The 18113-nt window shown below is 41.8% G+C and overlaps 1 protein-coding gene across 2 annotated transcripts in view; it reads left to right on the forward strand.

Moving 5' to 3' along the window:
- The first annotated feature begins 6 nt into the window (after positions 1 to 6).
- The window catches only part of RABGAP1 (RAB GTPase activating protein 1), a 127719-nt gene continuing 109612 nt past the window's right edge, over positions 7 to 18113 (forward strand). The window contains exons 1-2 of one of the 2 annotated variants that reach the window (XM_077836151.1): positions 7 to 130; positions 9959 to 10158. In XM_077836151.1, coding sequence (XP_077692277.1) covers positions 10009 to 10158 — 150 coding nt within the window. In that variant the 5' untranslated portion in view covers positions 7 to 130; positions 9959 to 10008. Of the gene's footprint in view, positions 154 to 9958; positions 10159 to 18113 lie in introns of both variants that reach the window. The other variant, XM_077836152.1, reaches the window with a different exon arrangement.

Consider the following 18113-nt stretch of genomic DNA (forward strand, 5'->3'; position numbering starts at 1 on the left):
GGGCCCCGGAAGCGCATCTTCCTCTGACCCGGAAGACTCTCCCGGCCCCCTCCCCTCCGGCCTGGGTCACGTGGTGGGGGCGGCGGCGGCCGAGGCCCGGCCGGAGGAGGCAGCGGCGGCGGCGGCTCGGGTAGGTCCGGTTCGTGTCGCCAGGTCAGACTCCGCGCGTCTCTTCCGCATCTGGGGGTCTCCGGTCCCCGAGGCGCCCCGAGCCCTCCAGACCCAGTGGCCGCTCCCCCCGCCTGGCCTGGGCTTGTTCTCCCCCGTCCCGGGCCTGAGCCTGCCTGCACCCCCTCTGGGCCTGGGCCTCGCCTGGCGGCCAGCCGCTGCCTAGGCCTGGGTCTCCCGGCGGTGGGCCCAGGCCGCTCCTCACGTAGCCCGGCGGTGCCAGGCAGCGTAGCCCCTGGTACCCGGTTCCCCGCAGCTGCACGGTGCCCGCCCCTGAGGGCCGAGCCCCGCCCCGTGCCGTCAGGGTCCGCAGGGCGCGCCACCGTCGCATCGGGGCTGGTTTTGTTGCTGGCGTTTCAAAAGATGAGGAGGAAACTCCAGAACCTGGAAGTCTTGGGCCAGGCACCCCGGCATATGCCATCGCGGGCAAGGTGCGTGCCCTGTGAAGCACGGGCCCCTTCATGAGGTCCCCCGGGCATGCTGCAGCATCCCCGCGCTAGCTCCCCGCTCTCTGCCTGCAGCGCTCCACCGTATGCTGCTCTCTGGCAAAGTTGTTTTAGCACCTGAGATCTCTGAGCACCTTTCTCTGTCGTGCATGAGACTAGATTTCTGTGGGGCCCTGTCTTGACCTCTGCACCCCTAACTCATCCACAGGCACAATATTGGTAAAAGTGTCTTACCATCATACTGAGTGTACTGCATGTGTAGAAAGTCTTGTTCAGTCTCTAATCACATGGCTAAATGCCAGACGGTTTTCACTGGAATGTGCGCATACAATTCTCAGTCACATCTATTTTCTGGCCAGATGTCCTCTTCCATCCTTCCCCTGGCTGTTTTCATGCTGGATCTGTTTTGTTTTAGTCACATGTTTGGTTTGATTGATGGGAGAGTATTTTTCTCACTATTTGTCACAGTCAAGCCTCTGGACCACTTTTGCTTGAACTTGACAAAAACTCTTGGGTAGAAATACAGTCTGCAAAATATCTGGAAGGGTTGAGCATCTGAAAGTTGGTGTTTGTAATAGAAACACATGTGCAATGTTCATTATAGCTGTCACTAGCTTTCGAGCTATTGATGATACCCTTATTGCATGTTCTGCTTAGGGACAGCTGTGCATGCAAAGGGAGGGAGAAAAGCAATGGGGCAGTGTGATCTAGAAGTGGGTAGAGACCCACCTGTCCCTTCAGATATGAGGTGGCTACCCCTGGGATGCTTCACACATGGCTTGGGTGCTGGATATTGTGATGGGTGACATGGACATATGAATAGATAACGTCACTATGCCAAGGAATCCAGTATGCATGGGACAGTTGTTGCCCACACATGTTAACTGGTGTGGGGATTGGAGGCACTTGCTAAAAAATGTAGTTTCTAATAATAGTATTCTGTCCTTCTCTGTATATTTCAGGCAGCATTTAAAAAGTATCTGAGAGTAACTAATTGAGCCTAGTTAGACACTAAGATAATGGTGCTTAGATACCAAAGTGATAGTCTTTCACTCTTTTCCATTTAGTTGGTTATGCTCCAACCATCCAAACATGTATGCATGTAACTGTCTGCACATAAATAATGCTATTGCATTCAGTGGCACTGCTCACATGTGTAAAGTTACTCACATGCTATATATTTTAGGGACTTTTATTAATTTCTCCTTGTGTAATAGACTCACCCAAACAACAAGGGAAAGAAATATATTTTTAAAGAGAATGCATTTGTAAAATTACAAAAATTGCCAGAAGACTCCGATGCAATTGAAGTTCAGTTGAAAGTGACTAGATTTCAAATTTATATTGTTTCCTTAACCATAAGACCATTTTTCTTAAATCTGTGTTGCCAGACTGTTCTGAGCTTATTTTTCATGGGTACTGAGTTATGTCAACAAAATAACCAAATTCCATTTTCGGATCTTCGTGTTCTGGGAGTGTATCAGTCATTGCTTGTCAGATATCACATTGATGCTAGAATCTGGCACTTTATTACTTCCCCTTCATTTGATTTACATTCCAGTCTCAATCTTCCTCCTTTCTTTATCCTATTTGTTTGTGAGTGCACATACTGTTTTAGACTTTTATGGTTTGGAATAGGTAAGCTCCAAGCACTGGTGATCCTAGTTTAGAGATTGAAAACAAGTATCAATAAACAAGCACTGTACTACCTTATATGTTTGAAAAATCTGATAAAGTTTCACATGAAATTGGATTTTGGTAGCTGTAGATTTTACAGTGTTCACCTTTGCAGTTTTGTTTGTTTTAAATTAAGGTAGATAAAAAAAGTGAAAAATTAAAATGCAGGTGGTGCAAGGGGCAACAATTATAACTTTCTCATAGACTTTAAGGCCAGAAGGGACCATCATGATCATCTAGTTTGACCTCCTGCACGTTGCAGGCCACAAACCTCACCCACCCATTCCTGTAATAGGCCAATAGCCACTGGCTGAGTTACCTGAAGTCCTCAAATCATGATTTAAAGATTCCAAGTTACAGAGAATACACCATTTACACTAGTTTAAACCAGCAAGTGACCTTGCCTCGTGCTGAAGAAATACAAAGCTGGAGCTCAGATTCTGTCTAGGTATCTCATGCTGCAAAAATATATAAGCTTTATGCTCTAATAAAATTTGTTAGTCTCTAAGGTGCCACAAGTACTCCTTTTCTTTTTTACAATACAGATTAACACGGCTGCTACTCTGAAACCTGTCATAGGCTGGTCTGTATTCCCAAATTTGTTTTATCTGTAGAGATTTTATAGACAAAATAATACACTTGTTTGGACTCAGGAATTCTGTAAGACTTTTGGGCTACACGATTCCTCATTTAATAGAATTCTGCGGAACTGTTTAAATTCTGTGGATGTTATCATGTTTTGTGTAATGATCCTTATGTCCTGCTTAACATTAGAAGGCCAAGGCCCTGACCAAACTTGGCTATAGTTATACAGTGAACAGATTAGCTGACAGTTAGGCATGAGAATCTCCTTCTGCTTTCCAAGTCTAGCTGCAGACAGTTTTTAGTAGCATGTATCATATGAGACTGTTAAGGTCATTGCTTCTGCTTGAAGGTTTCAAATTATATTTTCAAAGAGCCATGCTGGTCCAATAAATGTAACTATACATTTCTGTTTGAATCCCCAGTGAATGATGTAAGCTGTGTAAATAAATACACACTGCACCCTTATAAGGGTCACTCTAACCTCTGGCTGGAGTACATTATCTTCCATGCTAACTGCTTCTCTGTACTTACGGATCTATGTCCTATGTCTGCTTGTAAAGGGAGACCTGTAGATGTGCACAATGCTATTGGAATGTCATTCTGGTTTGTGAGATTAGACTCTTCGCAGTGAACTCATTTCAGTGACATTCTTTTGCTGCTCTGGTTAAGGCAGTGTCAGCGTTTCTTTTATAAACCACTGTTTCCCTGGGCCTACAGTCTGTCTCCACAGTTGGAGCAATTGCTTTGTGCTGGAGCCTGACATAAGCGTTTTGTCCCGAGCACATTTTCGAGATTAAAAATAAAATCCTTATCAAATCAGCTATACTGATAATCCTTAACAGGTTTAAAGTTGTGTTAGCTTGAACTCTTTTATGTTTTTTCTGATACCTGGCTTTGTGGGTAATTTAACCACCTTCCTGAGATCTCTACTTGTCATGCTTCTCTCTTTCATGAGAATTGCAGTGGTAGGGCAACTTGAGGAAGCTTAATCTTAAAATGAATCTCCTGTTTTCATTTGGCCCTTGAATTCAGATTGACTGAGAGGAGGGGTCCAATGGGAAAACTACACCATCTTATGGCCATGATACTCCTTTGAGAACAATTCTTTACAGGGAGCTAAAAAATTAGGAGTACAATTATTCTTTGTTCCGTTGAAGCAAGAGGGGTTTAGATGCTTCATTTCCATATAGAATCATAGGACTGGAAGGGACCTTGAGAGGTCATCTAGTCCAGTCCCCTGCACTCATGGCAGGACTAAGTATTATCTAGACCAGTGCTACTCAAAGTGGTGGTCCGGTCTGCGAGCCATCGGCTGCCGGTTTGCGTGCACATTGGAAAAAAAATTGCCGGTTCCCCACATCAGATAGCTTGAGAAGCACTGCTCTAGACCGTCCCTGACAGGTGTTTGTCTAACCTGCTCTTAAAAATCTCCAATGATGGAGATTCCACAACCTCCCTAGGCAATTTATTCCAGTGCTTCACCACCCTGACAGTTAGGAAGTTTTTCCTAATGTCTAACCTAAACCTCCCTTGCCGCAATTTAATCCCATTGCTTCTTGTCCTATGTTCAGAGGTTAAGAAGCAACAATTCTTCTCTCTCCTCCTTGTAATGACCTTTTATGTACTTGGAAACGGTTGTCATGTCGCCTCTCAGTCTTCTCTTTTCCAGACTAAACAAACCCAATTTTTTCAACCTTCCCTCATAGGTAATGATTTCTAGACCTTTAATCTTTTTTGTTGCTCTTCTCTGGACTTTCTCCAATTTGTCCACATCTTTCCTGACATGTGGCACCCAGAGCTGGACACAATACTCCAGCTGAGGCCTAATCAGCACAGAATAGAGTGGAATGAAAAGCAAAAATCAAAAGCAACCAAAAAAGGATCCATAAATTATAACAGAGCCTTGTGGGATGTGATTCTTCTAGACATTCTCCCTCCCTTACTGGAGAACCTGTGACCTGAAGATCCATATTCTGTGGGACAGTTGCTGGTGTCTTAGGAGTTACCCCTTCTGTTTTTGAAAATTTACTTTTTATTGGTGTTGAAATTAACCCCATAGTTACAAGCTTAGGGACACGGTCAATGTTTAGAGTTGTCTCTGGGAGAGCTCTGAGCAGCGATGTAGCACATAATCTGAGATTTGTGCTTGGTGGGGACCTTCTCTCCTAAACCTCTCAACAGTGAGAATGGAAACCATAAGGGTTACACTGCATCTGAGTGTGAGCCTCCAGCCTGGGTCTTCAGACTCATGCGAGCAGGTCTTGCGCTAGTGCTCAAAAAATTGATGCGTAGGTGTTGCGGCTTGGGCTCTGAAGCCAGGTGTGTGATGTGGACTTGAGAGCTTGAGCTCCGGCCTAAGCCATGACATCAAAGCAATGTCTGCACAGCTACTTTTAGATACTTTTAAAGCATTAGTGTGAGCTCTGCTACCACCAGTCTGAGGACCTGGGCTTGAGAGGCTCACTCCCAGATGCAAGGTATGCATGTGCTGAGTTTCTTACACAAGCTGGAAGCATCATATAGCTAGTGTTGTCTCTACTGCTGTGTTTTCTTGCTCTCTGATTCTGTGAGATTCATGGTGCTGCCACCTCTAATTGCTCTGCAAATTTTTGACGTGAGTTCTTTTAGATGGGCTCCTATTTTAGTGAGCTCATAGACTCCCTGTTACGCAGCCGTCAAGTTCTCTGGTTCAGGTAAAGTGCCCAGGGGTGCTCTACAGGGAGCTTTCTGATCTAAAGTAACTCTAGATATAGAAGGTGCTGAAAGAGGCAAGGCAAAGTAAAGGAATGTGGAAATTCATGTGAGTTAAACCATGGCAATATTCCAACAAAAAACCCCAGGGGAATTCATTATTGCTCTTTCTCATTCAATTATGGCAGCTATGCTCCTTTTCTTTCTCAGCATCAGTGGTCCGATAAAAATACTAACACTTTTAAACAATTGATAAAATTCCTTCAAGGAATTTCTCTGAATTGAAAATCTGATATTTTCTGTATGCAGAATACAGATTTTTGCTCGTCAAGTGATTTGTGAGAGGCCAATAATTTACATTAATATTACACATTAAAGCCTCTTGCTTTGGGCCAGATCCTGCTACCCTTTCTTGTGCAGAGTAGTAACTTTCTCATACTTGGTCCCATTGATTTCAGAGAGACTACTTGCAGAGCAAGGTATCACTCAGTATATGGTTGGGAAAATCAGGCTCATTTGGATCTCTTATTGTTGCACTGTAGCGGATAAATTTAGCCAATAACACACACTCCCTTATTATTGTGTGTGATGCCTGTTTGAAGGGTAGAGAGTATGTGAAATCACAGCATACTTTCTTTTTTAAAAGTGAATTCAGTGCTGGTGAAAGGTGCCAGATTGTCAGGCTTTGAAAATAGATTAAATTTAGCACTTCAAGCTAGACATGCTATACCAAAATATTGCTAAACTGCTCCTTACCTTACTTTATCTTAATGGCTGCTAATGATCTAGCTCTTCTATTCCTGTTGTCTTTCAGGAGTATAGATATTCATTCACACTTCATTTGCAAGGTATTGGCAAAAATATTTTAAGAGAAGGTTTGGGGGGCTTATTTTTATTTTACATTTTGTTAATAATTTAGTTATTTTCAGATGAGCTGCAAATTTTGTAGGTGGTGTAGAAATGAGCCTCTCATAATAGATTTGTACTTGGAATTCAGAAATTATTACTAATAACCATTGACTGATTATTGCTGGTTTCCTATCCAATATTCCTTGTTGGGTATAAAATGAAAGAATGTTGGACTTTCAGCTTTTTAGACTGACAGACTCAGGTTGAAGCTGATCCTGGAATTTTGATGTCTGAAACAAAAAGCAAAGACGGGGTTTTTAACCTTGTGGCCAGTGATACAAACACAGCAGAGAAAACTCAGAAATAAGGCAAAATGTATTGCTCAGATAAAGGTGGAAAAGCTTTAAAGGTAATAAAGGAATCGTTCCATCAGACGATGCTAAATTTGATGTCATCCTTCCTGGGCATAGGTGAGGATAGTATTGAGATGGCTTATCAGAAAACACTTGGCAGTAATCCTATGGTATTTGCCGGTAAGCATCCTTAGATAATAGAGTTGAAATGAGACTTTTACTCCTTTCATGCCTTCTCTCTGTTTGCTTGTCACTCATAAAGCTCTTTCCTCGGATCAGCGTCTCTGTGCTGCTCAGCTCTCCCTGCTATATCTACTGCTGTTAGAGCATGGTCATCTGCACTGCCCTCAGCTTCATTATTAAGGTGCTGTTCGCAAAGTCTGCAAGTCTCAATCTGTAGAGTGACTGCTTAGATCAAGGTGGAAGATAGTAAACTGGGACCGATTATCTCTGTGGGCCACAACCCATCTTAAAGACAGGTGGCTGCTGGCTGCTTTATGTAACTAAAGTACACTCCTTGGGCCTCTGACAGGGGGTCAGTGGAGCCCCTTAGTTGGGCAAATTTTGGGGATCATCTGGGCTTGAGAGTATTTTTAAGTACTTTCTCCAAACCTACTATTGTGTAGAGCATCAGGAAAACATTGCACACGAGCAGATAAGATTAGGGGGGATATGGCCAATGTGGGTCAGAAGAGAGGAAGTTCATGAATAAACTTTTATGTTTTTGTCCAGAAGCAGTGTACTTTGTGTAAACTGTGGCTTCTAAGAACAAGGGTCACTCTGATATACTACATCCTCAAGCCTTCCTAGACCTGATGATGGATGTGATATTCCAATTGATCTTCCATGTCTTACTGTTACAATCTTCCTTAAATTTACACTGTTCCCTCAGTTCAGTGACAGGGCAGAGAGGCATGAGTGGCAGTTTTATTAATTACTTGGCAGCAGTAGGTTGGGTACAGTTCAAGAAATTCTAACTTGGTTTAAGAAAAATCAAACCTAGAAGCCTTTGTGGGGATATACATTCAAGGCCTTTGCCATGTACTTAAAAAACAGCAACTGGCTTTTAGGCTGCTATTTTCAGCCTTTTTATTCATTAGTGTGAAATTGCCTGAATATAACAAGAGTAGGATGTTGTTGCATTTTTCAAGAATTCCATGTCTCTCAAAGGAGAATCACACAATGCTCCTTCCTTCAGTGACCTTCACGACTCAGTTTCTGTCGGCATGTATGGTTTGGAAGAAAATGCTGCTGTAATAATACTTGGCACTCAGAGAAAAGTTTCATAAGAGGTTAAGAGCAATCGTACAGTCCATTTGTGGGAAAATAGAAGGCAATATATTTGCACAAGTTGGGGCAGTAAAAGTTTATTGTGAGGTTGTCTTACTCTAATTTTAGATGCTCCTTCCATTGGAGGAGAAAATAGTTCTCAGAGTAAGGAGTAGTCATCTGGTTATATACTGAGTCCTAGTGTGCAGCCAGCCCATTGGTGGAGGGGGCTAGGACCGTTGCCTGCAATACAGTTCCCATTCATCAGGCATGATGATTCATAGATTTCAAGGCCAGAAAGGATCATTTCAATCATTTAGTGTGACCTTCTGTATAAGACAGACGATAGAACTTGCCCAAAATAATTCCTTTTGAACTAACACGTATCTTAAATCCAAATCTTGATTTAAAATTGCCTGTGATGGAGAATCCACAATGACCCTTGGTAAATTGTTCCCATGATTAATTACCCTCACTGTTAAAAATTCATGCCTAAAATGATGCTGAAAATCCATCCAACATTAATTCCAAAGTAACTTCTGTGCATGGCTTATGGACTTTGTAGGGCACCAAGTCAAAAAGCAGTCCTCTCAGGTGGTGGTCTCTTCTTTGTGTACCCACTCTGTGCACTTGGAAAAATGTATCTGTGCCAAGCTGTCTCATTGCTTGGCTGCTATTTTGGCAGCCAAGTGAGGTCAGTTCCCCGCAGGACAAAGGGCACAATTCAAATGGACAAAAAAATTCAGGATTGGTCATCCTTTGGAGTCAGTAAAGACTGGGACTCTTGTGATGAGCATGTAATCGGGACTCACTAAGGAATTAAACTGGCCCTTTGTACCATGGCATTCTATTTTTAGCCAGGGGTTCTAAGAACCTTTGATGTTGGAGGTGTGTAGTTGAACTCCACCTTTTGTTCCCTTTATCTATCTGATGAAGTGAGCTGTAGCTCACGAAAGCTTATGCTCAAATAAATTGGTTAGTCTCTAAGGTGCCACAAGTACTCTTTTCTTTTTGCAAATACAGACTAACACGGCTGTTACTCTGAAATTTATCTAAAGTGTATCTCAGTGCCAGTTCTTGTGACTTTTTTTAGCCTACCTGTTGGCTCTGACTTGCAGCACTGAACCAGCCGATGCTGTTCTTCCTGTTTCTTGATAGGGTGTCCAGAGCTGATTCTTATAATACAAAAGTGTCAGTGCAGATGCATAAAATATTGCTCAGCTCAGGGGTCCATTGTGTCTCAAGTACAGCTATATCGAGTTAAGTCATATAATGTTGAGATTATTTGTAAGTGGAATTTCATGATTGGCTTGTCCTGATATTTACAAAACCCTAGCATGATATTTGTATGAACATAGGTGAAGGGAAGGCCAGGTTATGACTGGGTTTATAGTTGGAAGTATGCTGGCCCGAAAATAATGTCTTTCATCACCAGGCATAGCACAAGAGCACGTTTTACACCACAGACAGTACTGTGTCTGGGATTTAGTTACAACACTCATTTGGCAGTGTAGACAAGATCTTAACCATGTTCCTTAAAAAGATTAACTTTAGCACTGCTTGGGAGTATGATTTTAGGCCCCATCTACACTGCACAATGAAAACGTTATAACCAGGTCCTCAGATGTGAATCTATTTGTAGTATAGATGGGCCTTCACTGGGAAAAGTGATCATGAAACACTTCAAAATATAAATTTGTTTTGTGATCTGTGGAAACCAGTGCAGCACTTTCAGAGTAAAGAGTTTAACAGCAAATTGAAAAGCCTGGACCATGTGTGCACACTGATGTACTGAGAACTGTTACTTAGCTATGCAGTCAGATGTGTTGATCTTTAATAGTCATCAAGTTTCTGAAAAGAAACATTTGAGCTTCAAGCACAAACTTCTATATAAGTATTTTTATGATTTTTGTTTTTCAGGAGTATATAAAATTTAATCTCATTCATGAGTCGAACTTCCTTTTTAAGTCATGGATGACAAGGTCTCTGTTGGAAAAATCAGTGTGTCTTCAGACTCGGTATCCACTCTTAACAGTGAAGATTTTGTCTTGGTTTCCAGGCAAGGGGATGAAACGCCATCTACAAATAATGGTAGTGATGATGAAAAAACAGGACTGAAGGTAAGAATCCATAACCTGAGTTCGTTCATTCTTCTAACCCAAACTAACCATGGAAGAGCTTAAAGAGGGACTTCTATTGTTGAAAACTTGAAAGAAGAGAGAGCTTATTCAAGAATCAGTGTCATTTGCTGATATTTCTTCTAATTACTTCTGCTGTCATTGTAGATATTTATGTTTTGAATAAGTGCTCTCTCCATCACTACTTGGTTTTTCATTTTGATGAATCCTTTACTGGAGTTGTCACCCAGTGTTTAGGATGAAACAATCATAAATTGTGATTTTCAGACAGTTAGAATTACTGGGAGAATTCAGGGGAGAAAGCCATTGTTAATGCACATATGTCATCAGTTTGCCTGTTGGTTCTGCTATGTACTAAAGTTTGTCAACGTGAAAGGTTCTCTTTAAGAAATTTGGAAGTAGCCTGAAACCTTACACCCATGACGTGTAGCATGGACCTCAGAACACAGGCCCAGGAGCAAGTTATGTGAACTCTATGGGTATCGACCTCTTCTTTTCGCTTCTGGGATTGCTATCCTGGAAAGACCCTCAGGGATTTTTGCAGGTTGTTTCCCTGAGTTATGCACTTAGGCTGTCTAACATAAAGGAAACCTTTCAGTGGCTTTAAAATGTGGTGATAGAAACATGATGGGCACTCTAAACTCTCTTACACCTGTAGCTGTATTTTCATATATTATAGTATAAAGTGGATCTTTTCCAGGGCTGATCTAAGTTAGAATGTTCTATATGGGAGTTGAAAGAAAAACTCTCATCTATGTAAGAGACCTTGAGATCTCAGGTCAGTTAGATCTGTCATGCAAAGAATGTCCAATCCAAATTTCAAAGGGAGAGAGAGATCTTGTATTCCCTCTGTGGGACTGTTTTCTTCTTTGTTGCTAGGAGGTGGCAGGCTGAACAAAGACTTCACTGCAGATTTCCTGATGCCTTTCCACAGCTTTCTTGTATCTCCAGCTGCTCTACTTGGCTTTCTTGAATTCCTTTCTGATCTCTATGTACTAGCCATTTAATGGATACATTATTATAGATGACACAACAGACAGCCTTTAGTGGAAGAACAGTTCTTTTTCCTTAAGAACTTTTTCATCTGGTGAAAAAATTGATTTATGTAGTTGTATTGCAATTGCAAAAGATTCAGCGATAATTCCCCTTGCAAAGGAATAGTCTTCAAAATTATATCAACAAGTGAGACTTCCTTAAATGATTCACAAGGTTCTATCCAGAAATTTAGCTCCAAAGAGGAATAGTAGCCTCACTTGTCTGCTTTAGAATCCATGCCTGGGTATCTACTGAGTCTTAGAATTTCAGCACGCTGCATAGAAGAATTCCTTGTCTTAAGAATAGTTATGTGAGAGAAGATGATCAGTTTCTTAAACTATTGAGGATTATCTGAGTCTACAGAAGAGAGACGACTACCAGAATCCATTCCACTCTGTTAGTGCCAAATAATGTTTGGAGATGTGAAATGGCTCGTTCTGAAGCAAGTATTACTTCAAAGTTGAGATGTTTGGATTCCTAGTGCAGTTGTAATGATTACCCAGCTATGGGTGTTCGATGCTTTTGATTTTCAGGATACACATTTATGTTTAGTGCAGTAACATTTGGGCTTGTAATATAAAAAGAAATGAAGTGACCTACAAGGCAAATACAGCACCTCACAAAGTTTACAAATATATAATGGAGTAATAACAGGTTTCAGAGTAGCAGCCGTGTTAATCTGTATCCGCAGAAAGAATGAGGAGTACTTGTGGCACCTTAGAGACTAACAAATTTATTTGAACATAAGCTTTCGTGAGCTATAGCTCACTTCGTCGGATGCATGCAGTGGAAAATACGGTGGGGAGATTTATGTTCTCTGTGTATATGGAATCTCCCCACCGTATTTTCCATTGCATGCATCCGACGAAGTGAGCTGTAGCTCATGAAAACTTATGCTCAAATAAATTGGTTAATCTCTAAGGTGCCACAAGTACTCCTTTTTCTTTTTGCGGAGTAATAACAGTAATCCTCTTCAACCAACCATGTTCTGACCCAGATTTGCTTTTCAGATACATTTACTTCCAAAGTGGAGTCCAAATAATGAAATCCTTCAGAATCTTTTGTGTGTTCCATATTTCTAACTCGGAAAACTGGAACTTGGTACTACTGTGTAGCTGTCTTTTTTTTTTTTTTTAATTCTAGGTTAAGAGTAATTGTCAAACAAAATTATGCTATTTCCTGATCTGGAACTAAACACTACGATAGTTTTGTTGGGTTTTATGAGTAAACTTCAGCATGAATTCCGGGCAAAGGCTGGGTACAATCATTGAACAAAGTGAATCACCTTGAACCTTTCCTTTTGTACTCTGTCTTTTGAGAGAGCATGCTGTTTCTTTATAACTGCAATCTGAATGATTAATGGAAGCATTATACATTAGTTAATGTAAGTAGGTGCCCAGTTCAAAGCCATTCCTGCAGGAATTTCTTTTGTTAACCCCCTCCTTTCTGCGTAAGGAGACAACAAACCTCTATCACTGGAAATGGCTGCCTTTATGAATGGAAATCAGTTGCTTGTTGTCAGGGGACTAGAGAGAAATGAAGACTAGAAGGATAACTCCAGTGTCTTGATGGGGAACAGTCCTGTCCACTGCTTCCGTAAAATGGACTTTGCTTTCCAGGCGTCAATTCCACTGTATTAGTTGACTGTTTATCTGTGGAACTTGAAAGCTAGGTTCAGGAGGAGGCAGTTAACACTGTGTTGGGCACTTTATGTATATCTTATCTAGATGCATGGAAGCAGCACATGGAAATTGACCTTTAAAAAAAAAAAAAAGATCCCAAGTAGGGATTGCCCAGATTGTATGTGTCAGAGGCAGAAATGGGGAGAAGACTTTTCTCAGGGATGACAAACTGTTTCAGGATGTATGACTAATCTCATTTGTTTGTATCTGCTCTAAGTCCAGCTGCCATCATGTTGCCACCAAAGGAGGCAAAAATTTGTATTGATCAAAAAAAATCTGAATGGCATTGATTTTGAGATTGTTGTTTTATCTCTGTAATTCTAGAACTGCAGTTCGCGGATCTTATTTCTCTTGCTTCCTCACCAGGCATCCTGCTGAGTTTTAAGCTTCTTTGCACGCTCTGTTTGGTGAACTGCATAAGATGCATATTGAGCCTGAGGAGCTCTTCATCTTGTGTTCCTTTGATATAGACCTCTGTCTGAGCTAATAGCTATTTTTGTTTCTTTGTAAAAAGTTGTATAAAATCCAGCAAGATACATTTGCTCCTGAAAATGTAGTCATGGCCTGTATCTTTCTGTAGCTGTTCATAACTATTAACTTTTTTTTGCTTTTTATATATGCTGACGTACATGGTTCACACAATTTAAAGGGGTGCTTTCACTGAGCGTATGCCAAAAATGCCACCTATCAGCGGTTTCTGCTGTCAACACTTTCTCCCTTGTCACTTTGCTTGTGTGAGCTGGCAGTTGGCATGAATTGAATTTACAAAAATCCCATCCCTGGAGCACTCTGTAGAATGGGTGTTTTGTAAGAGCACAGTACATAAGCTCTCAGGGCAGAGAAGGCTGGTGGTTTGTGTGCATGTGCACACACCTGAGGGTAGCAGGGGGTAGATAAAATATAAAAATTACCCTTGGTTTGTTTTGGGTACCGGTAATGGCAGCGCACATAAATGGGTTTTGTGGTGCTGCAACATCTTATAGTTAATGATTTTGGGATCATGCTGGGCTCCAGTTTTTGTTAAAATGAGAGAAAGCATCTGTCCTGAACAGACAGACAAACAAACATTTACCAGATCATTAATCTCTTTGCCTTTCCCTTCTGCACCCCCACTTTTGTCGGGGTTCAGAGGTTGCCTCTTACTGATCATTTGTGTGTTCCCAACAAACCTACGGAACTGTTACACCTTAAATGACCCCCACTGTTCCTAGAACATGGCTCACTAGTAGCACCATTGAATCACTGTCTTCCTGTCCTTGGCACCCAATTTGCATATAAGTCGGTGTTTGTTTTTTTTTATCTTGGCCCCTGGACAATATGTTTGTTGTGTTTACCACATTGGGGCTTTTGAATGCAGCTGTAAGAGTCCTGCCCTGTGTCCAGGTTTCAAGTGTACTGATGTTTCTTGTTCCATTTTTTTAATCGTAGTCTGGAATGAGGTGCACAGGTATTTACTTGGCTTTTGTTTGCCTTATCTTCTGTGACTGTTCATAGACAGCCACAAGTTACTGAGGCTTCTAAGGCCGTACGTCTTGGTGAGGTGGTTTCTTTCCTTTGCTGCAGGCAAATGAGCCAGGATTAAATGCAAGAAACCTTGAAACTGTACTGAAAAGCTCCTCTCTGTGAGCGATTCCACAGCATCAGCAGCCTGGCTCTGGACGCGCTTGGGGATTTTTTTGCTGGCCTGGACTCTACAATAATACGCGTTAGATTCTTCCCGCTTTCAGTTTCATGTGCTCTATGTTGCTTTTATTGCTGATTTGTTTCACTCCTCATGTACCATCTGCTAGGGCAGTGGTTTTCAGCCTGTGGTCCGTGGACCCCTGGGGGTCCACAGGCTATGTCTAAGGCAGTGGTTACAGCCCGCAGGCCACTTGTGGCCCAATCAGCACACAGTTTCATCCCATGTGATATCCTCTGGGCCACACAGGTAGTATATATATTGTGTTATGTGGGCCACTTCTACAAATAGAGAGCTGCATATGCTGCCCACAGTGGTAAATAGGTTGAGAACCACTGGTCTAAGGGGTCTGCGAAAGGTGAAAATATTAAAGTTTCAGATTCCAGAAGAGGCATTCTGTTTTTCTGATCAGTCAAAAGTATGTGACTACCCCCACTTACAGGTCAAAACCCGGAAGTTTTGTTACCATAGAAGAACACAGTTCAGCACCTTTTCTTACTCTGTGTCAAATGCTGTGCTGAGCACTTATAACATGTGTAGCTGAGTTCTGTTCAGTCAGTTTTCAGTCTAAGACTTCTATATTAGGGGTCTGCAGACCACAGGTTGAATTTCCAAGGGGGTCCGCACCTCCATTCACAATGTTAGGGGTCTGCAAATGAGAAAAGGATGAAAACCACTGTGCTATGAAAAGCTAGAGCTTTCCCCCTCTTAGATCATTGGTTTGGCTCTGGCCCAGGTCACTAACAATTGAAATTTATCATTGGAAGGGTATTCAGTGGCGTATGTAAAATGCTGTGTACGTCTCAGTTCAGTGACTAGTGAACAGGTATTCAGGTCACAAACAAGGCCACCGCCACCACAGTTGGCACTAATTAGGCACCTTTGGCAGGCTCAGCATTGAGGTCAAGGATTGAATGAGCCGTGAGGGCTAGTCAGTTCAGGCGTAAGGCATAGTGGTGGCAGTTGTGTGGAAAGCTTGGCCTGCCACTGCATTTGCTTCACAAGATAGAGAACTTAGTACAGCGTTGTCAAAGTGATGCCTTTGATCAGAACTAAATTCACTTTAAATAGTATAGAGGGGGAAAGAGCAGTTGATTTTCATTTTTGTTTTTCATGTGTGATAAATGGCTAGGAAATCAAGGAACTGTTTAAACCCTAAGCATCTGGTCGCTATGCAATTTGGGGTTTTCAGACATAAATGTAATATTTATTTCTGTGTTTTGTGGGGATGACAGAGTGAAGGTTTGGAAAGTCTGGGGAAGGTGTTAGACATGTTTTGAGATTTCTCCACTTTCTCCCTGGTCTCCGATGTTTAAGAAGGATGAATTCAAACTGGGACAGGTACAGAGAAGGGCTACTAGGATGATCCGAGGAATGGAAAACCTGTCTTATGAAAGGAAACTCAAGGAGCTTGGCTTGTTTAGCCTAACCAAAAGAAGGTTGTGGGGAGATATGATTGCTCTCTATAAATATGTCAGAGGGATAAATACCAGAGAGGGAGAGGAATTATTTAAGCTCAGTACCAATGTGGACACAAGAACAAATGGTTATAAACTGGCCGTCGGGAAGTTTAGACTTGAAATTAGACGAAGGTTTCTAACCATCAGAGGAGTGAAGTTCTGGAACAGCCTTCCAAGGAAAGCAGTGGGGGCAAAAGACCTATCTGGCTTCAAGATTAAACTCGTTAAGTTTATGGAGGAGATGGTATGATGGGATAAAATGATTTTGGCAATTAATTGATCTTTAACTATTCATGGTAAATAGGCCCAATGGCTTGTGATGGGATGTTAGATGGGGTGGGATCGGAGTTACTACAGAGAATTCTTTCCTGGGTATATGGCTGGTGAATCTTGCCCACATGCTCAGGGTTCAGCTGGTCGCCATATTTGGGGTCAGATAGGAATTTTCCTCCAGGGTAGATTGGAAGAGGCCCTAGGGGTTTTTCGCCTTCCTCTGTAGCATGGGGCACGGGTCACTTGCTGGAGGATTCTCTGCACCTTGACGTCTTTAAACCACAATTTGAGGACTTCAATAGCTCAGACATAGGTGAGAGGTTTTTCGCAGGAGTGGGTGGGTGAGATTCTGTGACCTGCATTGTGCAGGAGGTCAGACTAGATGATCATAATGGTCCCTTCTGACCTTAATATCTGTGAATTTAAGTGTTTGAAATTTGGAGATATGTTGAGGATGGGGATTGATCCTTGAAGGCCTGCAGGTGGCAGCTGCTGTGTGTCAGAATTACAGCTCAACAGGAATAACTTTGAGTGATATAAGAGAACCAGTAACGAGGTGACTATCTCCTGCTGGGAATTTTACTCTAATTTTCATTAGAGGGCATGTACTGTGTAGACTCATATGAACATCCATGTAACAAGGTATTGTTAATCCAGATTTTTTCTTGCTCTCATAGTAGATTTCATTTCAAGGCTCTAATTGTAATATGCGAAGCTCCCACAGCATCTGTTTTGGTGTGTTATTTTGACAGTCTTACCTGGATTGTGGGTTGACTTAGTTACTATTTGACTCTGAGGACATAGGCCATTGCTTCAAAAGCTTTCAGGATGAGTTGATATTCCACTAAGATACATTTGTTATGGTGCAGATAGAATTATATGCTTCCTTATGTAAGAGGTGTTCTGGGCAGACTTCTGTGTGAACTGAGTCTTTCTTCATGCTTTACTGTCTAGTTTCCAAGCAAAAAGGAGAGGAGGAGAACAGGAATTAATTCCAGATTCTTTTTTCTGGATAAGAGTTAGAAAAAATTCTAACAGAAAGGACTAATAAAAGGTGCTAGGGATCTGATATAACTGAACTGATGTAACTCTAACTTATGGGCAGTGTCTTACATCAGTATCTTAAAAAAGATGGGTGTGGTATGGAAATGGATGTCCGATCATAGGAAAATGGGGTACAATGCCAACAGGAATAGGTATGGCTACCAACAAGTTAAGTGTTAGAACATTAGTAAATATCATTGGCTGCCACTCGGCAAAATGCTTTCAAGATGCTTTTTGCATCTCCTTGTCTGTTCTATGGTATTTGGTTCACTTTTATATCTAAATACCATTGTGACAGGTAGAGATACTGGTTGGTAAATTACGTAATGGGTTCCTGAAATGTGATGTTTTAGGCACTTTGGAAGCACAGCTGTAGAAACCAACACTTACACCTTGTACCTCATAATGCGCCTCTATTCTATTCCCTCATTCCATAGAGCTCCTCTGTATCCCTATAGATGTCCTAGCCAGCAGTGTTCCTCTTCCTTGGCTAGATTTTCAGTTTACTTTAGCCACTGCAGAGTACTAAATGATGGCTCCATCCTCTTACCACCTAAAGCTCTGATGTTGCACCATTTAAGTGGTTGCAGGGTCAGTGTCAGCAAGCAACACAACTGTGTGCATTTAATACTTCACCTAAATGGCTTCTGTTTTTGATGCCAAGGGTAGAAATCTATTTCTGACTCCCCTCTCCTGAGCCCTCTTCCTGTGTAATCTTATTATTTTATCAGTAGACAGAGGTCTTTGCCTCCTTACAAACAG

The sequence above is a fragment of the Eretmochelys imbricata genome, chromosome 16, assembly GCF_965152235.1.
Source record: "Eretmochelys imbricata isolate rEreImb1 chromosome 16, rEreImb1.hap1, whole genome shotgun sequence".
NCBI classification, from domain to species: domain Eukaryota; kingdom Metazoa; phylum Chordata; order Testudines; family Cheloniidae; genus Eretmochelys; species Eretmochelys imbricata.